Below are 26,470 nucleotides of genomic sequence, written 5' to 3'. Positions count from 1 at the left end.
AAAGTGAGAATTGAATCATTTTATTAATGATTTCTTATAATAATCATATATATTTCTGAATAATGCGTTGGCTAAATTGGTTTTGAAAAATGTTTACTGTAAAGCTAACACTATTTAAATCAATATTTTAACTATAATCAAATACCCTATTGAACCTATCTAGCCGAGGTAATATTAATTAAGAACCCAAATTCAATGAACTAAAACTGTGTAAATATCGTCGAACCCGAACCAAAGACTTTTGCTTGGTAATGAAATGTGCGCATCGTCACTCCTGTCAGTTGGTAATTTTATGTGTGATGCGATGCCAATAGACGGTTAGGAAATTTGAGAATAATAAGTAAATATTAATAGTAAGAGAAAATTTGAAATATTTTCGTGTTAAATAAATAAGTAAAATTTTTGATTGTGTGTTGTTTTTATGTTATTTGTTATCCCAACTATTCAAGTGTGTATATGTATATGTATGTTTATGTTTTCAAGTCAATACCTAACTGTGGCTTAAATACTTCTAACACATTACTACTGAGTGTTACCTAAGCAGTATTAATTTACACAGAGAAAGAAAGCCCAACGTATTAAATTTGTCTAACACAAGGTGGGGCCATTCGACACGAGCAAAACAACCAAAAGTTTCAACATAATTAATCTGTCTCCATAAGGTGGTGACTATACCTATACGAAATAGCAATAGGGTCCGCACACGGGGAACGCCTGAACTTATTCCTCTCACTGCTGGCAGTCACTTAGAGAATACCTGTCCTGTTAGTGTGTCGTTTCTCCAAGTTATTATAATATTTGTGGTTTTCAATCATCCTGATGTGAGGTAAGTGCTCAGTCTGTGTATTTCTTATCTTGAAACTAAGTCACTTACCGGGTTTCAAGGAAATTTTTTTGAAAGTGGCATGTCTTGACTGCAAAATCCCGCCTTGGAGATCCCATACTTGCACCGGGTTGTCAAGGAAGAATATCTGTCGTGCAATGGTGTCCAATCCGGACAAAGTGGCCAAGCTGTTGGTGACTGTTGGCCACTTTGCCCGCCGAGCACCAATTATTGTTTGTAGGCCTATTATTACCACTCCCGATTTTTAAAAAATAACTTTGAATACATGTTTTATCATAATTAGACGATTAAGCGACAATATTAATAATAAAACATAATAAATAAAATGCGTTAAATAAATAAAATAAGTAAAATAACGTTCTGATGGTTTCTGTATTTTTTTATGATAGGTTTATTTTTGGCAATTATTTTAGCCTGTATTACTATCTTTTTTTTTAATTTCAGGAATTGTTGTCTGCTGCCTGTAGTTATGATCTATACCAAGAGAGGAAAGGGGTTCAGCATCTTGAGATGCAGATGCAATGGTGCGAGCTAACCAAGCCGCGAGAGGTGGATTTGAGTTTTTAACTGCTGCAACCGCCTTTGAAGTGTCCAGGAATACATTGAAGAAAATAGTCCTCAATGAAAAAGAAAGGATGCCAATGAAAATAAGAAGGTTTTTGGAAGATATAGAAGACTTGATGTAAGTTTTTGGACATACGCCATTGCTAAGAACTTTTTCTGTTGAAGAAAAACTAATAAATAAAATAAATAAAAATACACAAGAAAGACAAAAAACACACAAAATTAAGCAAACAATTGCTGTTGTCAACAAGAATATAAACACCACAAAATATTCCGAAACAGAAATATGGTCAACAAACAAAGAAAAAACAAAGAAAAAAGTACTAAGTGAACAAAAAAACACACAAATGATGACAACACAAGAATATTGAAACCAAAATAATTCAGCACAACAGTTGAAACGAGACAAAAACACGACAAAACGAAAAGACAAAAAAAACAAAACAATAGTTTTACCAAAACAGAAACAAGCGACGTTTCGGGAACTGCTATCTGCTCCCGTCCTCAGGCAGAGACGCCCATGGTACGGAAACACAGGTGCGACTGACAACAGCAATTGTTTGCTTAATTTTGTGTGTTTTTTGTCTTTCTTGTGTATTTTTATTTATTTTATTTATTAGTTTTTCTTCAACAGAAAAAGTTCTTAGCAATGGCGTATGTCCAAAAACTTACATCAAGTCATGCACTCCCATTGCACAAATCTTTTAAAGATAACAAGATATAGAAGAGTTTTCAGTTCAGTACAAGAGTAGAAAAACAGACACAAGGTTGACATTAAGCTCAGGAACACTAACCCAAGAATAGTGTTATTTCAAGAGGATGACTATGATGAACAAGACGACGCAGAGTGTCTCTAATGCAAATAAAGGTTTTCACCTTTAATATCACAAGAAAAATAGATCCAGTGTCTATGTTTATTCTGGGCCCACGATTTCTGCTGGAATTTAATTAAACAGCCTTTCTTTCATTTGAAAAAATTGCAAGTGGGCTAATTTTTATTTGAAGAACAGAATTTTTTAGTTTTTAAAATTTCAAAACATGTGTGAAATTTTGCAAAAAAAAAAATTAGTTTACACTTTGAACTTTCCAACTTTTTCCATAGAATTTTAGAAAGACTCCATTATTTTTTTCAAGTAATTTTGGCAAGTGTTGTGAATTTCTGTAAGTTTCCTATAAATTAAATACATTATTATCTAAGTTTCAAAATTTTTATAACTTATCTTTTACTTTCTAATAAAGTGGCCAATTTGGCCGACCATGTCGGGCAAATTGGCCTTTTGAGTCATTTTTTTAAAATGAATATTTCCAAGTACTTAACTATTCCTAAGTTGATTGAAAAAATATATGATGCACTAGAATAGTTTAAGTACAGTAACCAGTAATTTTGATGTATCTAAGTAGATTTTAAGTCAGTTTAAAAATCGGCAAACCTTAGCTTGGCCACTTTGCCCGCCTCTCCCCTAATTATTATCACAGCGGGAAAACTTCTGCGAAAGAGGAAAAACTTTAATTCAAAAGTAATGTGTATATGCACTACAAATAAGACTAGCCAAGCTCTGTTCACGGAGAAAAAAAATCGCTAAAGGCTACGCGACCTTCTAGATAATGTACATTGGGCTCCGATACCCCTCTTATCCGCCTCAACTACTTGTAACAGTTTCCCGGATGTAACATATATATATATATATATATATATATATATCTGTATAAGTTTTCAGTGGAGTTATATTGAACGGAATCTCATGGAAGCGTGATGAAAATTATTATAGAATTTCGGCGCAAAGAACATTCTTTGTATGCGCCAGATTAAACCAAATAAAACGTCAGATACTTTCATTTCTGAATCAACTACGTCAATGGTGTGTGTGTGTGTGTGTGTGTGTGGTGTGTGTGGTGTGTGTGTATGTGTGTGTGTAGTTAGTATAAGTTCTGAAATGAATTTTTCATCATGTGATGTGCTTTGTTTTTACTCTGCTCACTTAGAAAAATACGTGTAGTTAATTTTCACTGGAATAATAGCTTAACTATAGTTGTCCTTGTGAGTTTATAGGTGAGTTTTATTTTTCCCCCTCCGAGCAGATTTATATTTTAGAACGGCCACTCCATGCTGAAGCTGCGGTTACCAATCGCAATTTTCCTGCAGAGTAAAATATCGGATTTCAGTATTGGCTTTCGGTAAAATGTGCCGGCCAGTAGTTATATTTTTCCGATATTGGTGGTCTTAATTGAACAACTTATTTTACGCCGTAGCGCTACGGGTTGCCGGAAAGTGTGGACGGCCTTCTCTTTCAGCTCCACGATGTATCACCCTGAAACAACCGCCATGTCACTCTTTAAAAACCCAGAAACTAACCATTCTGGCGATTGCATGTGGTAGCTTTCGTGAAGGCATGCACTGTTCTTTTTGCGAACAAAAATCCGTAAACGCAAGCGTGGATTACAAGTCCCTTACATGATTATTTATTTAAATTTTAGTTTCTTATTACTTTGAGTAAGACTATTGAGAAGTGCTTGAATAAAAATTGACTTATCTTTATGGGAATGTTTCATCAGTTCGCGAAAATATAATATAGCTTCAGGTATTTGACTCATAATTCGACTGTAAATTTATAACTCATTTCTCCCTTTCAATTTCTCTCTATAAACTTTCGCCGGCTCAGAAATTAATTCAATTCTTACGCAGATTAAATATTTACTTAAGTGGGAACATTGCTGATATTAAGCCCAACACCAGTATGCGGCATACAAGCAGGATGGATTCCACAACTTATAATCACACATTGTCGAACCACACAACTTAACGTCGTAGCTTAGAAAACATAACTTAGAACTAATACAACTTAAAAACACCCAACTAAGAACTGCCATATCCTATAATAAACACGCAAATAAGAATAACATAAAGCCTATATATGCAAATTAGAAACGTTGCAAATTATAAACTCACAGCATGGGAGCCATCATTATTTACAAACACATAACTTAGAACTGTCGTGACTTAGGATCACACAAAGCCGAACCACAACTTAGAAAAGGCTGTAACATAGAAAATCATGACTTATAACCATCGAAATATAGGAAAAACGCATTTTAGAACTTAAAAAACAAGTTACTTTGAAACACATAACGCCGAAATTCACATAACTTAGAAACATCTTAAATAAGAAACACACGATTTAGATACAGGCATAACGTTGAAAATTCTATCTTGTGTGTTTCTAAGTTGGGTTTTCCTAAGTTTTGACAGCACCCCACGAGGGATGAACGGTTAAAGCATGTGTTCCAGGGTTCTGGAATTGCACCGTGACCGCTGGCGCTTATGTGCCCGTGTGGCGAGGACCGTGGATTTCATCCCAGCACTCCAGTCCGTCTCAAATTAATGAGCACTGTTGGTTAGCCAAGTGGATCGCAGCCCACTGTTCTAATGTACCGCCACCCTAAGCCTCAATGTGAAACCGCTGCGAGGATAAGCCCTATGAAATAACCAACAAACGAAAACGCGTTTCACACAATGTACATAAAGTACCGTGCAATTGAATAATTACACAATGTATCATAAAATTGAGCTTAAACATATTAAATAACAGAATTTTATCTGAAAACTATGAAAATTTTATTGCAAATGAATGAAATGTTTTCCTTTGATATCACTGAAATCTTCTGAAATTTAAATGCCAATTTTAGCTGGCAGTATTTAATTAGCCTTCTGATCAGCAATCGATAGAGATCGGAAAAATTCGCGGATTTATTTTGCGAAAGGCTAAAATAAAATAAAAAAAAAATTCTTTGAGCTGCTTTCGCTATTGGCTTACTGTTTATCTAAAGGGTTTTGGGCCAACCAAAAAAAAAAAACTCTCAACCAAAGAAGTATCCAATCATAGAATTACCAGTTGAGACGGCTGACAAGTTGGCAAGCACATAACTGGCGCTATTCACCCGACTATACAGAGAGACTGCCTGGTCTACCCCGAAAGTGACTTGAGCCCGCGAATCTACAGTCCCTAGCAGCTAGCAATCTAACTTTCTTGAACACATAATCAAAATGTCCATTTTCCTACTACTGTCGACAAAAGTTTCAAGAAGTACAAGAAAATTTTTTAAAATTTTCTCGATATACAGATGTCTTACCTATAGAATGAACCATCTCAACGTTTTCCTAAACATTTAATATCTTTTTGTTGTGAACATATGGTTTTTACTCTAAAGACAAAAATAAATACTAAAGAAAAAAAAAAAATTTTTTTTTTTTTTTTTTTGGGAATTATATATGCACCACACGCATACGGCAATGCTTACAAATTTATGTGTAGGCATATTATTGAAAACCAAATTCAACGATCATGGAAAAAAAAAGCACTGCGTGAACACATTAAAATTTTAGTAAACAAAACTGCTAAAATATATGAATAATAATTTTACAAATGCACCAGACCAATCATAATTCTAAAACAAAATTGTAACACGCATTTCATTAACGTTGCACCCGCGAAGCGATGAAAAAAAAAATGGATCGGATGTTCTATTGCACCCGTAGATAGGTTGAACGCGATTGGCTACACTGTGATCATTTTTATAAATGGAACAAAAATATTCATGTAAAATTACAGATATTTTTTAATTTGTACATTTACATGAAATCAACTGTATCACTACATAATAGTGTTTACAGTACTTCTGTGTTCAGATTCTTACCCGGGTAATTTATGCTCCAATAGTTATAAGTTATTTGCAAACCGTTTTCTGCTTACCTTTCCAGTATTAACTGCGCACAATGATAAATATAATAAAGTCCAATTGTTGAATCTTCGATTAATTTTTTCCAGTGTTTAAAAAAAAATCCATGCTTGAATGAAACGTCATTTAAAATATAAAATCCATGCGCCAATTTTTGTTAAGAAATACTCATAGTACAACCTCGGAAAACTTATTTCCTATTATACATATATATATATATATATATATATATATATATATATATATATATATATATCCATAGCCAGGTGTTGCAGAAAGTTACAATATCTTTCTTGCAGTACTACAAGCTATTTCTTGGCAAATGGTTTCCAAAGGAATCTTTTGTTGTAGGATTACAGAAAAAAAAAATGTTTTTCTGTGAAGGAAATCATTTTGTTCGCGTCTTCGCGACCTCCACGCACTAAGAGGTCCTCTCGTGTCTGGACCCAGTTTCAGTTTTCTCCGCCAACCCACCTCGTCCGCCAGCCACTCATGCGTTATTCTTGCTCGCATCTTAGCGTCGTGGGGTTCCAATCATTATTTTTTTTATTTTTCCTTCCCCCCAGCTTAATTCCTCGAAGGGTTTTCGCTCCAAGCGAGGCGCTGTTTTCTTAGCTCTGCGGCGCCGTCGGCTCCGAGCCTGCATTATTGAGTGCGCCCGGCTGCGAGGCTACACCTACTACCCGCCCCAGGCGGAGCGCGCGGGAAACAATTTTCGGTGGTACGTTGGCATTTAGAGGGGGGTGGAGGAGAGGGGTTGGATACTTTCCTTCGTGCACCGCGGGGGAGATGCCAGCCCCCCCCCCCCCAACCAGTTTGGGCACTCTCTTTACTAGGTCACACGAGTTAAGCAGAAACATATACAGGCTGAGTCAGAGTTCTAACCGACAAAGTTCCGTTGCAGGTTCATCACGACAAAAAAAAAATTATTTGAAAATCTTCATATGACTTCACGGTCTAAAGTGTTTCCCAAGGCTGGTATACGTCTTTGAAGATGTAACCAAACATTTTTTTCTTAAATTGTAAATAATAAAGAAATTATTATAATATGGACCACTTGAGTGTAATGAATTACAAATGTTAAACTGAACAAAGTTCTGGGACCACCGCGAATTTTGTCTCTGTCGCAAAAAAAAAAAAAACATTATTCCATTGAAATAATTAGGGAGTATCGGCTTTGTGTTTCGCACATTTTTTGTGTCGTTTTATTGAACCCGATTATTCCAGTGAAAGAATTTTGTGACAGCGACCAAAATTTGCTATGGTTATGTAACTTCACTCAGTAAAACATAATGTAGACGCTCAGTGTTCAGTTTTGAATACTTTATTTATTACAATAGAAATGTTGTTCAGTACAATTTTTAAAGACGTATATCAGCCTTGGGAAGCACTTTACACCATAAGTCGTTTAGAGGTTTTCAACTTATTTTGTCGTGATGAAACTGCACCTGAAGTTGGTCGATCGAATTCAGACTCATTCTGTGTGTGTGTGTATAAATTAGAGACCGGGAAAATTCGCGAATTCATTTCACGATAGGCTAACATACAAATAGTTATACCTCAGTGCTGCCACTGTTATTGGCTCACAACTCACCTGGATGACTCTGGCCCAATGAGAAACACCCAACCGAAGCTTTATCGAATCACAGGCTGCTACGTTGGGACGTTTCACAAGACAGCAGCCAATGAGTGGGTTGCATTTGACTGAGTGTATGTCGAACTATGGAGTTCATCCTGGAGGTCATTGAACCCGCGAATTTTTCCGGTCCCTATGTATAATACACACACATTAGACGGTTTTAATGTTTAAGTGCTTTGTTATTATTTATATTTGCAAGATTGCATTGGCTTTATTAATCCAACAACATATAAAAACGATGATGTCTAAATAATCGATGGCCTAGTGCTAAGGTGTAGCCAGATTTTAATTAACGGCGGATTTTGTTCTTTTACCTGCTAATGCTTTTTTTTAATATGGACGCCTAAAAATTTATATTTTACAAACTATCAAAGACGGCATGAAATAAAAAAATTGTGCGAGTGCAAAAGCAAAGTACCACTTCCACAGATAATTTAATTTATACCCACAGTAATTATTGCAACTGTTTTATAATGTGTTAGAATTTACTTTTTGGAAATGTGACCAAGAACGAATCATATCTTTGTTGTGTACATACTGTATATGTATATTTTGAGAATTATTTTTGTACTGTATTTAAAAAAAAACGTATTTTTTTACTTAAATGTTAGGTATGTAAACATAGAAATGCACTCTTGTTATATGCATATTGTGTGATTATTGACGCATTGGCGTATCTAGCTAAACAGAAAGAGAGAATTTTTGGGAATTCGACAGAAAAAAAGGAGAAGGAGAATTTTCGGTGTTTTAATTTGGGTACATGGTGCCATACAATAAGAAAAGGAAGAAAAAATATTTTATTCCAACAGTAGTTTGAGGATTAGTTACAGATATTATCTAACTATTACCTCTTGCTCGCTGTTTGAATGTTTTCACCCCTTAGGAAGAAAAAAAAAAGGGGGGTGCAGCTTCCGTTTCTTGACCCCCTTCCTGGGTGCGCCCTTGTGTTGACGTGTTTTATACCCCGCATTGTTCGACAGGACAAAATAAATAAATGATGAATGATTTAGAAACCAAACCGGCTGAATCCAACATGGCGTCTTCGGGGGGGCGCTCTGCATGTGTCAGTTCAGCGCTCCCTGCCGGGCGAGAGTCGACACGGATGTGCACTCCGGCGCCGCGACCCGCCGATAACACTCCGTAGTTTATTCATGGCCGCGCGGCAGACAGAGAGAGAGAAGAAAAAAAAACGGAGCAGGGAAGCGTCATTCTGTTGGTTTTTGGCTGTTTTTGGAGGGGGAAAAAGGGTGTGGGGGACAAGAGTCGGCGTCCAATAGCCGTCAGTCAGCTCGCCACAGATCCGTTTCGCTGTTGTTTTTTTTTTTTTTTTTACGTGCCCAGGGATGGCGCTGAAGTACCTACCCGCGGTAAAGCCGGCGGCATTAGCTGCGAGCTGCTTACGAACTCGCTAGCTGGTCATGAATACTGCAGCCGCGCCGCCTGGCGAGACCCGAAACATTCGGGTCCGCAAGGCAGTGCCTACCCCAACCAGTACACGACTGAGATCGCTATTAAAATAGAAATACGTATTACAGGTCGGCGCATCCTGTAATATGGCATTACGTGGTTCAGTACACTCAGTGATCCGGAATTGTAATGTCTCGGTGCATTCTGTAATCCGACATTATATATTTCCTCACATTCTGTAACCCGGTATTTTATTTTTCCTTATTTGATGTAATCCGATAGTCATTTTACTATGAACTGACACATGCAGAGTGCCCCCGAAGACGCCATGTTGGATTCAGCCGGTTTGGTTTTTAAATCATTCATCATTTATTTATTTTGTCCTGTTGAACGATGCGGGGTATAAAAGCACGTCAACACAAGGGCGTACCCAGGAAAGGGGTCAAGAAACGGAAGCTGCAACCCCCCTTCCCCTTTTCCTTCCGAAGGGGTGAAAATATTAAAACAGCGAGCAAGAGGTAATAGTTAGATAAAATTTGTAACTACTGTTGGAATAAAATATATTTTTTTTCCTTTTCTTATTGTATGGCACCATGTACCCGAATTAAAAAACCGAAAAATCACCTTCTTTTTTTTCTGTCGGATTCCCAAAAATGCCCCCCATCCGTTTAGCTAGATAAGCGAATGCGTCAATAATCACACAATATGCATATAACAAGAGTGTATTTCTATGTTTACATCCTAACATTTAAGTAAAAAATACGTTTTTTTAAATACAGTACAAAAAATAATTCTCAAAATATACATGTACACAACAATGATATGATTCGTTCTTGGTCACATTTCCAAAAATTAATTTCTAACACATTATAAAACAGTTGCAATAATAGAACTACACAATTTGGTTTATTCTCCTAAAAATCATAATATTTACTGTTCGATTTTACAGTGATATTAAAATAGGGTATACAGTTTTATTTATTTTTTCGGATGTTTAATAACATCCTCTTTACTAACAAAAAAAAGCTTGAACTTTCTTACTAATTTAGAATACGTAGAAATTTAATAAAAAGAAAATTATGAAACATGAAAAAAACAAAAAGAAAAAATATATTATTAATATTTTGCCGACTGCTTTATTCTTCCCGTCCTTTTAAAGTAAAAGTAGATAACAGATTAAAAATTCCAAACGTTAATTTTTATTTTTAACTTGCAGTTCTTCCGATTTGTTCGTGCGTACAAAATAACTCACACATGTTTCTTTTAGATATAAAAGATGGACACATCTTGTTTAAACTTAAGTCAAAGTTACGTTAAAGCATTCTTGTAATCCATATTTCTTGCACAAACAATTTGGTGGATTCACTAAATAGGAAACATGCTTCGTAAAAGTAACTGATTATTAATCACTTCAATTAACAAATTTTATAAACATTTAAAAACAACTTAAAATACATAAGTACACAAGTTATTGAGTAGGATTTATATTTATTTAAATTTATCTAACAATTAGAAATCATTCGTATTATTTTTAAATTTATTGTCAACACAGAAACAAAGATAAATATTATTAAAATTTTGTTTATATTTATCATCATATCTGCAGAACAGTTTGAGATATGAACATACAATAAAGACTAAATTAATCCAAATATTATTATCTAAAACTTTCTTGAATTTCAAATCAATAGTAAGAGCAGGTATTTAATTAGTTTTTTTTAGTAACACGCAAAAAAACATTTTGTTCACGTCAGATTTGGTTTAGATTTGTTAGATTTGAAACATGAAAAATATTTAATATGTAATAATTCTTTAATCGCAGGCGGTCACAATGATTTTATTTATGTTGATGTATTGATAGTCGTTTACATAAAACGTAACGTAGTTTTCCAGGCGTATAGGTATATTGAGTATCGAGCGGCCACTCCACCTCTGCCCTCATGCCACCAGAACCCATCAATACGCCATTGATTACCCTAATTACTATTCGGGATGTGAACCCAGGGACCATCTCGTGGCGCTGATTGGCGTCCAGGCACGTCGTGAGAGGTCGGTTCGATACGCCAGCTGTGCTTCCCGGCTAGTGGGAGCTTCTCGCAGACGTCTTGACGAGTTCTTGAAGTTACACAAGTACTTCTTCAGGAGCGTCGAAGATGCAACAAAATGCGCGCGCGCACACAATGCAGCAAGACTACGTTCGACAAGTTGTGCTCAGACGCGAGATACACGGAAAATATATTTGTTTTCTGTTCTTTCACAAAATAAACGTATTGTACGTATCTTTGTATAGTCCATCCACGGTAACCTCCTACTTTTCTGAAGCCCTGCTTTTCACCGGATCTACTTTAATGTCACTATGTATCCTTCCGCCGTATGTAAACGAAAACATTGCCATGTGACAAATGTCAAATGGTTTGTTTACAATCACCAGCTGTCAAAACAATGTGTGTGTGTGTGTGTGTATGTATGTATGTATATATATATATATATATATATATATATGTATATATATATATATAAGTAATTTGAATATGATCTAAGTATACATGTATATGTGCATAACATTTATGATACCCAATGGTAAAAATATTAAAAAATAAGTTTGTTAGCTAAAGAAATAACATATAATTTAAAGTAAATTTTTAGGAGAACATATAAATTTACAACATTTATGTAAGCAATAAATATCATCCTTTAGTACAGTTCAACACAGTTTTCTGCATCTGAAAAAAAAAGTATTGTAAATTATACATATGGCTGTCCATCTAAGCAATCTGGAAAAGACTAAGGATTGAAAGTTTAATAAAATTAACAAATTCAGATGAAAACATTTAAAAATGAATTTTCTTCTTTTATTTAATAAACCCCTACCATAATGCCGGTTAAGGCCACAAATAAAAATATGGTTATATACATTTTCCTGAGTATACTTATTAGACAAAATCATAATTTTATGAACAGTAAAATTATGGTAAAGAATTGACAGTAATTTCTATACCACTTATATGCATTATTTATTTGTGGCCCTGGATGGGGACTGGCTTTTTGTTTTCCAAGTAAGTTCACTGAAAAATGAAGAGACACAACAAAATAAAATGTTTCACATACACCTATACGAATCCAGAAATGAAATTTATTATTAATTTTATAATATGTGTAATATAAAGTTAATACATAAAGTTCCAGTAATCAACATACTTAATGGGAATGCATAAAAGAAAAAAAAATGTTTCAAACCCCAATACTTACAGTTGCCCAGGTGTTTATTACATACAGACCTCAATAAGAACACCCGGGTAAATCATCAAGAGGAACTGCCAGTACTTCACTGTCTCCATCTACTTGCTGTGTCGTAACCTCAAATTCTTCGCTGTCACTGTCTTCACTTGAACTATCCTCGCCGAGGTGGATGATGAGTGGAGGAATGGTGCCGCTGTCTATGTGGACTTCTCTCTCCCAGTCTGCTTGAATTAGCTTCTCCACGTGATCCACACACCTCGCCCATCTAAAAAAATTAAAGTATACAGTAAAACCTCTATATAAATGACCTGTTTATAGCAAAAACCACTCTATAACAAAATATGTTTGTTTCTGTCAAAACGGCATAGTAAACAATGCATGGCATGCTCTTTATTACATACAATTTTGAACTCACTCCACAAGAAACTATTTTTAAACACAACAAAACTCATTTAATGTGTTTTCCTCAACTATCAAAGCTATTATTTAATACTTGAAGTAACATGTTTTGTTTTATGTTATCTGAAAAAAAAAAATTGAGTGGTTTATTCAAGATATAATAAAGCTGTAAATATTTTCTATGTTATCAATAAAGGCTTACAATGCATATGATAAAATATTTATTTCATAACTTTTGTGTTTGTTTTTGGTTAAAATTTGTCCCAGACAAAAACAGTGAGATATAGCGAAAATTTAATTTTTTGAATAGTTTTGATGATTTACTGTATATGTATTTCACTATAATAACATAACTTTTGAAAATACTAATGTGCAAGAACTACATGTGTAAATACCTATTCAAGTTCGCTAGATGAAAATACTCAAAATTCTCTACGTTGAAATTTTATCTGAATATTGAAATCTGCCTACAGCACTGAACCCACCATAACTTTAAAGTCATTGACACAAGATTAAGCATAACAGAAAGTAATATCACAATTACTAATAAATACAAAACTATTTATGGAAATGAAACAATTGCAAATGGACTGCAATTACAAAAAAAAAAACCTTGCAAATAAGTCACCACTGTTAGATCTAGAAACTACACAAATATGTATGAATCACATGGGAATAAAATTACAAACACAAACACGAACACAAACACATACATGCAACACATTTTCAAAACGACAACTACACAAATTCAAACCACTTATTTTTACCAATTGTTTTAAAACTGTATTACTGGTATATGAATATACACAAAATGATAATCACACTATACACACACTAGCACACAAAGTTATCAAAAGGAATGGTAGGACCAGGCTGCTAGGCAACAATACTTACGTATTATGTAAAAATGTATGGTAAGGGTTTTGCTGAAGCTTGAGGAATGTTCTACAGGAAAATAAAACAATTTCTACTTCAAAAGGAATACCCCATTGGTCATGCAACATGAAAATACCTCTCTGGTGTGGAAGCATCAAGAGCCTCTTTCCAGATGGCTGCAACTGCATCATTGTCAAATCTCTTGGCCCGCCCCACGTTACTATTGTAATGGTGTTTACATTGAGCCCAAACTAGTTCGATTGCATTATAGTGGCAGTGATAGGGTGGGAGTCGTAGAATTTTGTGGCCATAGTTACAAGCCAACTCGTCTACCTCATATCTGAAAAGTGTGTTAGAACAAGGCGTATACGTAATTTTTTGCAACTATCTCACTTTTAAAGAAATGCTGTAAAAAAACGAAATAATATACCGTATTCGGGGCTTGTTTTGTTTAGCTATTCTCAGCAGCTCCACTTTCAACAAATTATTTTCATGTTTTATCTCATTCTTCTCCAGCCACGCGATCAGTGCATCCTTGGTCCAGTTCGTTGTAGGTGTTTTCTCAACCTACGTTATGCCAACATTTAACTAAATACTCAAGTAGCTGATAAGAATTCATGACAGTAGAACCCTGTTACAATTTTACTGCTTATAAAGTTTTCCTGCCTATAATGTATTATTTTTCAAGTCCAATATTTTTCCTATAAGGACAATGTATTTAATTCCTGGATATAATGTTTCACAAATTATGCGTTTCGTGCTTGTAATGTTCACTTCATAAAATTTTAGAAGACGAAAAAAATTAAAAGCCTTTGTCTATACTGTCTATGTATATGTGTATGTTAGCAGTTAACTGCCTGTTGACACCCTTGGAAAACAAATAAATTCATAAATTTTTAGCCATTCTGTGTGTTTTCAAATGTATTCACTTAAATCACATGTTCAAGTGGCAAAAGAACTGGACTTAAGCATTTCCACTGTAAACACTGTTGTGAATTATGACAATTATACAGAAATGAGACAATTTTACAGCAATGAGACAATGTGTAAGTAAAGACAAAGCAGATAGAAGCTGGAAGCACCATGATGTTAAAGAAAAATTGTTTTTGGCTTGCTACAAGCAAATTGGAGCATCAAATATATCTTTATGCAGCTTGTTGAGTCCATTGGCAATAAATCCACACTAAAAAGTACTAAATTGAATTTCCTGCTTATGTTTTTTTTTCTTGTAGCCCCTTAAAAACAAATTATAACAGGGTTCTACTGTACTTATGCAAAGCAAACATGTGTTTTGGCATATTGTCGTAATGAATTTCTAAATTTAACAAAGCATGTTAGTTTAGTGACTAGAAATTTTTTTGAAAATATTATTTTAATTTATTAAGTAGGGCAACAGAGCATTCATAAAGTGGGTCCTTTTACCAAACAAGTAATTATGTCATTTTCAAATGCTATTTGCAATAAAAAATTTTTATTTGGTATTTCAAACCCTCTACTAAATTAGTTTGCACTATGATGTAATTCAATTACATTATATATATATATATCTGTGTGTGTGTGTAATCAATTTCAGCTCAAACATTATAGTTTAAAAAAATGTAGTGTAGGCATACTATTAAGATAACAATTATTGCTGGCAAAATGTATTAGTCTCGAATATTCGTACTTATACACATGTAAATTTTTCACATTACAATTTGAGCAATAAAAAGACACTGCTTTACCATTGCACATACCTGGGTGCTGTGATATGAAGCATTGTCCATTATAATGACACTGGGTTCCTCCAGATGCACCAACATGTCTTCAAACCACATCAAGAAAGTTTCCCCATTCATCTCGCCATGGTAGTCTGCAGTCTTCTGACCTGAAACAAAAAGTAATCCTGCTCCTGGCACAAAGCCAGTGCGCCCTCCAGCATTAACAACAATAAACCTTTTACCATCTCCAACAGTACGTCTCTTCGCAGATTGTAGACTCTTGTCCTGCCATGACTTTGATACAGTTCCTGAAAAATATATGAAATGGAAATGAAATACTTTGTATTGGACCACAGAACAAATTTTCAAATAAATTAATGCCTTGCCTCTCTGGAAAATCCATGTTTCATCAACAAATATGAAATTGGCACCTCTTTCTTTTTCTTCTTTATACTTTCTCAAGAAATCTATTCGCTTCAATACTATGTTTTCATTCTCTATCAAAGCTTTTCGTCCATCAACAGTTGTCCATGAAAATCCCATCTTCTTTAACAATTTATGAAGACTTGATCTTCCACCATAATAATCTATTTGTCTTTCCCTGATTTCTTTCAAAATGGTGTCGACTGTAACATTCAAACCTGTAAATTTATTGCATACATTAACAATACATGAAATAACAGAGGTACACAAAACTAAGCGAAACGACAACCCCGTAGAAGATAATTTAAGTGCACAATTTACATTTATTAAATAGTTTTAATAAACTTACATTTCAAAAATACTTTTAAATTAATTTAAATTTTGTAGTTTGCTTAGAGGAATTCTACATTGCAGTATTTTTGTCTGCAATGATATGACGATTATATTGCGCTTTTGTATTGAAGTTGTGTAAAACATTATTATTTCAGCATTCAATTTAGCAATCAATAAGTTACAAGCTCTACACTGTGTTATAGGTAAATGTTTTGTATCGTGTATCCCATGTGATCCCTAGATCTTTATGCATGGACCTGTACATCCTATTGATCGTGTGGTGCATGCTTTTTTTCATTTATTCAGATCAAAGATCCTGAACATAATCAAATATTGTGGTATAGCAAGAATAATTATCATAAGTTTAATAAAACATATATATTTTCATTATTATTCAACTTTAAATCATAACTCATTACTACATCACAGGTTTTTAGTTTTGGTTTTGTACAGGATTTTTAAACGTAATAAATTAGAAAAGCAAGCATCATCAATCACAGGATCAATATTTGCAGGATCATGCGATCAGGATCAATGTATCGAATCGGATACGCGATACTAAACTTTTACTGTTTTATAACCTTCTGTTACTTCATACACTAACACACAGTTTGTCTGGCTAAGTTGTGTTTTCATATGATACTTCATTACAATGAAGTAGGCCTATTGTTTATAAAATAACAATACCCCTATATTTTCTAAAGGGTTAGGCGGGGCATGACACTATTTTGCAATAGAATATATATTGTACTGGACCCTGCCACACAGTACAATTTAGCCAATTAAGTATCCCAATTTTTTTTTAATAACCATGCTTGCTTAGACCACAACTCACTAATTTGTAACCAATTACTGCTAAAGCGCACAACTGGATATTATTTATACTGGAAATAGTCATTATTTAACCTTCTGATACATCATAAAAGTTGAGGTTATTTAATATGTATACTGTGTATAACGATATAAACATTACTTGTAGTTTTAGAATGTAACAATTTTCTTTCTATCTTTAACCTAACCTTAAAAGGACGTGTACCTATTTCATATGTTGCACAATATTCTATATATCAATACCATATCAATAAAGAAACCTAACAAACCACTCAAAAATGTTAAGTATTTTTAAAGGACAGATGATATCGGGAAAAAAACTGAACCGGTCAATCTGCATATGGATATATGAAATGAATACAATTAAGTAGGGCCTACCCCAGTGATATTGAAACTACTCTTCAGTATCAAATTTTTACCTTCAGCGTACATCCTGTAAATTGCATTCCTGATTGCATTTACTGTGAAATCGTCGACTGTGTCAAGTGACTTTCCTTCCTGTGGCCTTTTTTTCCTCTTTTTTCCTGGTGTTGAAACTTCTTCAATGTCTTTCTTGTAGTACCTAACCAAAAAAAAAAAAACATTTGTCATAACACTTTTCCGGGGACCCGTTCACAATACGCAGTTAGGCAGTGTTCCAAATATGGCATTTTGTCACAAATATTTGCTTTGTGGTCACTAAATGGAAACATGACAGACTTTGTCCACGAAATTAATGAAGTGTTTTTTTATTTATTTTGTGATCTCCCAAACAGATGAAAAACTAATTAAATGCAAATTATAAAATCACTCCCTTATGTTATAGTTAAACCTATCATAAAGTTTATAAACATCGTTATAAACAAACGTGTATCACACCCATAAAAATACTTGAAAGTGCCTATATTGTTATTGTTAGGACCTGAGTAGGCCTAATATGATTTTAGGTTAACTTTTCAACAGAGACGCCACATGGCGGTGTTGTCTCACACCAAAAAATATAAATTGGAAATAAAACACAAAAAACCTCGTGAGTTAAAACACAGGCCGACAATACTTAGGACACAGTCGATATTTTTTTTACGTGCATGAAAACGAAAAAAGCCTACTTACTTGAGAACAGTTGACTTTGCGATGTTGAGAAGAAACGCGGTCGTCTGCGTAACGTCACATTTCTTCAAGTCGCCTTTTTTAATTAAAACATATAAGTTCTGAGCGACGTTAATGATGTCCATCTGACGCTGCGAAGAAGTAGCTTTCCCCATTCCGGAACCAATTACCATTACAGCAATCACAAGAACCACACAAAATATCAAAACGATAACAAATTCCATCATTACAATAGTAGATAATAAATAATATAACAAAGTTAAAATACACAATATTAACACAAAATCCTGAAACACAAACTGTACGTTATTTCACGGTCAGTAATATATTAAAACACACTGCAATATGGCGTAATCTGTGCAGACTGCAAACGGCTGAAAGAGAAAACAATCAAGTGACTATTAACATTATTAATGCGCGACCACGGTTTCGGCACGTAATATTTTTTTACCGTTAACATAACGTTTTTATTTCACCAGAGATTTAAAAAAATGTTCAAACTTAACAAATACCCACACAAATTCTTAAATACACGCGGAAAGTCAAAAAATATATATTTTGGCTATGGAACTATTTCGTTCTAATCATTGCCAACACACCACTTCTCTCACTGTTTCATTTACACACATGCGAGATCATTAATATTAATAATATTGTACATAGATAGTTACTTTTTTTTGTAAAATTTTATTTAACATCATTATACGGTAATTTAGTGTTAATGCATGTTTAATATGCATATTATGGAAAGTATTTTTGCAAACGAACCAAACATGCTGCATCCTGGTGTGTTTTTTCAAAGGTTCGTTTAAAAAAGTAGGAGGTTACCGTGGATGGACTATACAACACATGGCTATGGTTATTTTTTGCATAGTATTGAGTATTTTACGAAAATTTGCCCATATTTTCTATATTTTAATTTATGTTTTATTCAAGCACAATTGTTTTGAACCATGGAAACGATAATGAAAATTTCAATAATTGGACTTTGTATTTTGTTTTTTAATTGAGCGTGTTATGTGCGCCGTTAATACTGGGAAGCTATCCAGGTAACGGTTTACAATAAACTTTTACTATTGGAGGTATTGGTACAACACAAATCATAATAAATGTCCGGGTAAGAATACAAACCCAGTATTACTGCAAACACCCATTTTGTAGTGATACAGTTGTTTTCATGTAAATGCACCCATTTGACAAAAATCTTTAATTTTACATGGATATTCCTGTTACATATACAAAATAAAACTTACAGTGCACGCGTCTGGGATTATCCCCTCCTCCCCACATTTTTTTTTAAATATTCCATCCTCACGAATGCTTCGCTACGGCAATCACGTTTTCAATTTAATGACACCTGCAAGTAAACAATGTTATTTTATGTTATGTGGGTGGTACCCGTGGATCAACCTCCTAGATTTAAACCTGGTGTGTGTGTCCCTCGACTCTTTCCTTGTCTGTTCCCTAATTTACTACTTCTTTATATGTTAATTTGTTATTATGTGATATGGAAATGTACAAATTTCACCAATATAATAGTTTGTGTAATTGGATTCCTACTACTTGCAATATGATGATGATTCTATGTGCTCAAGAGATTAATATAATATCGTAAATAAAAAATCCAGTGAAACTATACATTTACAGATCAACTATTGCAACTGAGTAACTATACTAGCACTACGATCACAATATGACCACTGACATATTCATGTAATAATATATTGTAAATGTAATATATTATTCCACATAACGTTTTAGCGGTAAATTGCATATACTGTGGAATGTATATTTAGATCATGAATTAGATTAGTTTTTTCTTCATATTGGCTACTTCCCTAGTTCTTTCTCAATCCAGCATGAGAACATCGTCATGACTTCTGAGTTATAATACAGGTTGAAATGATTCTTGAACATTTATCAACAGACCTTTGCTAATCTGACGGATGCAAAACGTCCGTATTTATTACAGAAATAAACATATAATTGAGAATATCCTTTATACGTGTATATATATGTATATACTACACTTCGGCAAATTCACTTCAACCAAGGTATTTTGTATGATCGAACTACTGAAATAAAATATTATAATTGTGAAGCATACTTATCTGTATTTCATGTTCATCTCGTCCACAATCCGTTCAACTGATATTAGCATCCAAGTCATGATTTTGCTAATCATAAATTAGATAATTAATATAAATCCTTGTAACAGCAGACATTCTCAACTACTTGCACAATTTACATATTCAAGTTAATAGAGCTGGCAAAATGAAAAATAAAAATATGGCATCTGCCATAGACAATATATTTAGTGTCATACAATTCTTCACAAAGGGAATACATATTATTTCTGAAACTCTTATACCAGACTGCGTTTCTGCAAAGACTAACGAAGTAAATATAGCCATATCTGTAAGTAGGCACTGTTACCTTAAACTGGATCAAACGTACCCACCGGTGCCAGGCAGGTACCGTCATACGTGAGCCCAATCCTCGGCTGTCGAAAGCATGGCGTCTATCATGCATTCATAGTAAAAAAAAAAAACCATAACCTTCGCAATCCCTTCTCACGTAACAGGCAGTGTGTGTTCGCGGGACTCCATGTCGACCCCGCCCCTTCCCTCGCAGATACACGTCGCCCGCTGAACAGCCTCCTCCCCTCCACACACTTCCGATCCTGTGTGAAGAGCCGTCCTCTTATCCCCTCCACCAGGCACCCTGACGTCACAAGCAACGTGAGAGATATGAGGACAGCTGGACCGTGTTGTTGGCGTCGCTGGAGCCAGTGTTGTAAGAGATGATTTAGGAAAAGGAGGGGGGGGGAAGAGAGAGAGATAGAATGGCGGTTGCGGTGGGGCGGGGGTGGCATAACGCGATAACAGCCATTTAGCGGGGTGCTATTCTGCGGCTGCGCCAGGGGTGGTTAATAGCTCGACGGGCTGAGGGTCGGGAAAACGGCCGGGGACAGCGACAAGGTGGCAAACGATCGTCACTAACGCGCCAATAGGAAGAAGGATATTTTTTTTTTGGGGGGGGGGGGGGGGGTGAAAAAAATATATCTTTCTCATAGTGCATCCGCGATAATCTTAAACTCGTTTGAAAACCCTTAAACACATCTCTGGCTCTGCGCTCTATAACGGGGGTTGTGCGATGTCAAATAATTGCAATGCTTTCCACCAAAATTTCTAACAAGCTCCCACTTGAATTTCAGTTCAGAGAGTACTTCTGTATGAATCATTTCCTTTTTTTTACAGTGAATTCAGCGAGAATCACTGCACTGATACATGCGCGTGCTTCTGTAGCGACAGATTCCGCTATTTACGATGTAACTATTTAAACTGATTTGCAGTTCGATTTTAAATTTATTTAGTTTTTCAATGGTTTCCGAAAATCACTCCAGTTAATCGCTGTGAGTGTGAGTCTAGTTTGAACGATAAACTTAGATTGCAGGTTCATCAGAAAACATACAAGGAATATGATCTAAATTTCTTCCCAACACTGGTACACGCCTTTGAACCGGTAGTTTTTTTTTTAAATTAATAAATAAACTATTTATGATTAAACATAAAAAGTCCGTGTAACGTCTAATTGAAAGAAGTCCTACGAAGACTGAAAATCTTGACTCTGAAGTATTATTATTTAATGTAAATAAATACACCATTATTCCCCATAAATTTTGGTGACTCAGAGGAATAATGTGGTTTTTGAAGGTTGACAATTGTTAAAGGTTGATGAAGTGTGATGAATGCATTCTATTTCTGTAATTCACCACGTCTAAAACCTGACAACCGACGGTTAAATAAGTAAAATATTGCATGATTTATATAATATGTTTAAAATTCCACGACGGATTATCACCATCAGGTGTATAGTCATCTATAGTACTGAGGTCACAATTCAATTGAGTTTATTTTACGCTATGTCTATCAAAAGAACGATAAAATAAACTTAAGCATGAATGTTTTCACAAAAAATGTTTTTGTTACTACATATTTAATAATACCCACATTATGTTTCTGATGGGCTGTTGGGGTTCACTTTTCGTGGGCTGACTTCACTACGACCTTACTTCTTAATGGCTGTGGTGTTGTTTTTGTCATCTTGGGGTTGTTACAGGGTATTGTGATTCCAGCATTATGATTTTAGCATGTGCTGTGAAAACCATTAGAAAAGTATTTTAACATATAGCTGTAAAGAAAAGCATTTGCCATTAAGAATAGATAAAAACAATCACAAATGTGAATACGGAATAGTGAGAGCGATTCAGGTTTGCGGTTTAAGTTTTATTGATTAAGTAGTTGTGACATTAGGCCTATATTTCAACTGCGTCAATGACAACTAAATAATTTCAGAATATTAATTTATGAAATACATGAAATCAATTTTATATTTGTTTACCAGGAGAATAGCCTATTTCCGATATTATTTTTCTTATTCGGAAATGCTTGCTTGTCCTTAAACATATTAATAGCGAGGTCAATGCAGACGAGAAAAAAAAAACGCCACAGTAGAGAGACAATATAAAAGTAATTGGCTATGACCTATAGTAAGGACCATCCTACCATCTATAATATCAAAATGAATCGCAAAAAGTGTTGGTAAGCGCATAACTCAACAACGCCTGGACCAATTTGGCCAATTTTTTTTTTAATGTTCGTTCAAGTTCAAAGATGGTTTTTATGGCGAGAAAAATTCGAATAATTGCCGGAAAAACCCTAAAACCAGCCCTTTTCTTTTTCCCATACAAACGTTTTCTAACTAAAACGAGCACTCATTGTTGTTTAAACAATGTAGGTATGTTCCTAACGTCAAAGATTCAATTTGCACTTTATTACCTCTGTACAAAGTTCAATCATATCTATCAAAACAGTGTGCGTTGGAGCACAGATAAACAAAAACAAAAATAAACCGAAATCGAATAGTTCAATTTGGTCTGCTTCGCGATATTATTTCATTTGTTTTACTTTAACATGCATCAGTTTTCAAGTCATTACATCAGTCAAACAAAACCAGCGTTACCAAAAGTATTTCATAAGTTTAATTTTTTATTATTTCATTTCCCTATTTTAAATACGGCTTGAAGGTTTTGACTCCAAGTCATATCAAATTAAAAAAAAAAGTTGAAACAACAACAAACTGTCAATGTCAGTGTTTTTTTTTCTTGGATTTTAGTTTACCTACCCTAATGAGTTTGCTTTTGTCAACTTATACACGAAACAAATTCTTACCTATATAGTGTTTAGTGCAGTGTTTATTTACCTATGATCGCTAATTATTGCATGTGACAAAATAATCTATAATATAGATATGCCTCCTATTAGACGAATCAATTTAGGTAGAAGAACCCGAAATGCTACAAACCAAGCTAATTACCGATCTAATCATGCACTATAATGAAAAAAAAAATTATTATGTTTCACATGATTAACAATAAAGAGATTACTTATTTATTATTTATCTTTTTATTTATATTTTTTATTTAATTATATTTCTTATTCACAACACCCTATCACCAGGATGACGGTTCTGTTCAGGAGAATTTTTTTTCCCCGACTATAAAATATGTAGGAACAAAAAAATGTCACATTACAAATCATTTTGACAGGACTTTATTGCAATTTAATTAGGCAGTACGAAGTCTGCCAGGTCAGCTAGTTTTCTATAAAACATCGGTGGGGCTGTATCGAGAGTCACGGCCGTTGGTTTCACGTAAAACTTCTATGTCAGCGATTCGCTTTTAGTGTAATAGGTAAAGTAATAAAAACGAGACATTGTCTACGTACTAAATATTTTTATTCAAAACAGACACTAATTGGTAGCTTACTATTTATTTCAATTAATATTCGACGAAAATGTTTAACATTGACCTGTGATATGATAACCGAAGGCATAATATCAAAATTAATGTTTTTTGGTGAACGTACAATCTGTATTGCCCAGTGTTGTCGGTTCTCTATATACAAACACACGAATCACCGCGCTATCACGTCTGAATCGTGAGCTACACTGAACAGAATTTTTTCTAATCTAAATTAAAACTACAAAATTAAAAATTAAAAATACAAATAATTAAATAGCGATGTCACTGCGATGTGCACAAATATTAAATAAAAACTTTCTGTAGTTGTGTACTCAAAGAAGTTTATTTTTAATAATCCCGATGATTTAATTAAGTTTCTGAGGGTTTCATTGTATGAAATAAAACATTTATGCTCCTGCTTAACCCTGAGGTATGCTATAACCAAGAATTCTGTACTCAGGAGTACTGTAAGTTCCAATAAAATATAGTTGTATTCAAATAATGTGAATATTTCTCCATAAGTGAGCAAATCTAACCAAACAAGTGTCAAGTAATTCTTAGTCTTCAGAAACTGATCGATTTAAGGTCAGTACTATTATTACCTAAAACTCCGGCGATGTCAGTATAAAATGTATCTTTTAATTTGACATCTCCAACACTATCATTGATTTAGTACTTAATTTAAGATTCTGAAAATTCCTATTTGCAAACAGTTGTATGAATATCTTTCAAGTATTAGCTGCGCATATCAAGCACGGTAAAACTAAAAAATAAAAGCCAAAAGTGAAATAACAAGGTTAAATTTTCTGTGGCTTTAAAACCAAATAAATAAAATGTTATACAATTACTTCATGCTTGTAAGCACACACATATTTTAACTAAACACGCTCTTTTAATATCTAACATTTATTTTAAAATAACTTTACCATCGACAGTGCAAGCTCTTTACATATTTTTTTTTACTCGTAAATAGTTCTATATAATTGAATCGGTCATTTGAGAAACGTCATGAGTCCAAAAAACTAGTATTGAGATAATCAAGAAAAACCTTCTAGTTTCTTAAAGACTTAAATTAAAAATATACAGCTTGCTTTTTAAGTTGAATAAACATATTAGCTGTGTTTTAATACCGTAACGTCCTTAAAAAAGGTATTATATATTTATTTAAGAATAAATAAAGTTAATGGACTGATGACGTTTCTCAAATGAACATCTTATTATGAAGCTGAGATAATGTTTTGGATGACATTACACCCTGAAAATACTAACTTTAATAACATAAACACAAAAAAGGTCTTGTATTATTATACGGACATAATTTTAGGACGTAAAAAACCTTGTATTATTATACTGACATTATTTTAACATGAAAAATACGTTTCCATGTTTTACTTTTGAAATACATACGGAGTCATTTTTAGTTCTCTTTTTTTAGCTTGTAAGTTTATCATTTCACGCATCGTCTGTTGCTCCTGTTGCTGTTGGCCATTCCAAAATTTCTTGATAAAAACCTGAATGTTCATTAGGGATGTATTTGATGAGTTTTGTGATATCTTCAAGCTTCTTGATGTGGATTGGATTTTTGACTGGGTCCAAATATGTATATTCTGGGCCTAATGGATGAATTAGTATATTTTTAGGGGGAGTGGTGTAATGGATCTTTCATCATTGCTGTATTTTCCGAGTTAATGCTCAGGCAAGATTGGGGTGGATGGCCAGTGGCAATCTATGGTTTTCAGAGGAGAAACGTCACAAGTCAAGGACTTTTCGTTCAGAAGAGAATGTCACAAGTCCAGGACTTGTGACGTTTCTCAATTCACAAAATAATTCTATTGCGCCTAGCACCGAGGATATATCATGGACTCATGCCGTTTCTTGCTGGAATGCTCGGCCTTTGCATTCTGTTTACTTTGTTTGTCATAACTCATTTTCCATAAAAATGGACTCATGACGTTTCTCAAATGACCGATTCAATTGTTTTACAGCGGGACTGTAAGTTTGTTTGCGGAAAATCAACTAATAATTTGCCAGACTAGTTATACAAATTATATTGCATTGTTATGATAATACACAATTCATGCTGAACGAACAACATAAGAATACATAAATTTATTCGTTACTAAGCTTAGATGTTACTACACAAACTGCACGTGTCATTGACACACAAAACTACAGTAAACTCGTGGAATAACGTCATGTCAGTGTTAAGAAAACTGTAAGTATCCGCTCTACCACTCTGGTTCTAGGGTAGAGCGCCTGCCTTGTGACTTGTAGGACCCGGGTTCGCGCCCCGGCTCCTCCAAGGCGGATTGCCCAGACTAAATGGTGGCATTTTCTCTGGTATGAACACAATCCCTTGAAACAAGTCAGGCTACCAAAGAATCGGTGGGTGGAACAGAAAAAAACCTTCCAGGTGGCTTCCAAATGGGGAGCCCGTTTCTTTTCTTGGGCTCCCCATGCGGTGGCCATTCCGGGGGTTTCTACGGGGGAACGGAGTTTTGCAAAAATATTTTTTGTAGTATTGTAGCGGTTTAGTTTTTAGTAACTGTAGCATTATCATTCCAACATATTATAAATAAAGCTCA

At 34.3% G+C, this 26,470-nt stretch overlaps 1 protein-coding gene and 1 long non-coding RNA gene across 2 annotated transcripts in view; one reads left to right on the top strand and one right to left on the bottom strand.

Moving 5' to 3' along the window:
* The window catches only part of LOC134543348 (uncharacterized), a 272,081-nt gene that overhangs the window by 110,896 nt on the left and 134,715 nt on the right, over positions 1-26,470 (top strand). The window lies entirely within an intron of this gene.
* LOC134543347 (uncharacterized) lies at positions 11,866-18,801 on the bottom strand. The gene is made up of 5 exons (XM_063388321.1): positions 18,083-18,801; positions 17,410-17,552; positions 15,440-16,044; positions 14,134-14,270; positions 11,866-12,693 (listed from the first exon to the last, which is right to left on the bottom strand). The coding sequence occupies exons 1-5, from the start codon at positions 18,304-18,306 to the stop codon at positions 12,468-12,470; spliced, it is 1,335 nt and encodes a 444-aa protein (XP_063244391.1). The 5' UTR covers positions 18,307-18,801; the 3' UTR covers positions 11,866-12,467.

The sequence above is a fragment of the Bacillus rossius genome (genome assembly GCF_032445375.1).
Source record: "Bacillus rossius redtenbacheri isolate Brsri chromosome 9 unlocalized genomic scaffold, Brsri_v3 Brsri_v3_scf9_2, whole genome shotgun sequence".
Lineage (NCBI taxonomy): Eukaryota > Metazoa > Arthropoda > Insecta > Phasmatodea > Bacillidae > Bacillus > Bacillus rossius.
This window is presented reverse-complemented; position numbering and strand designations above follow the sequence as displayed.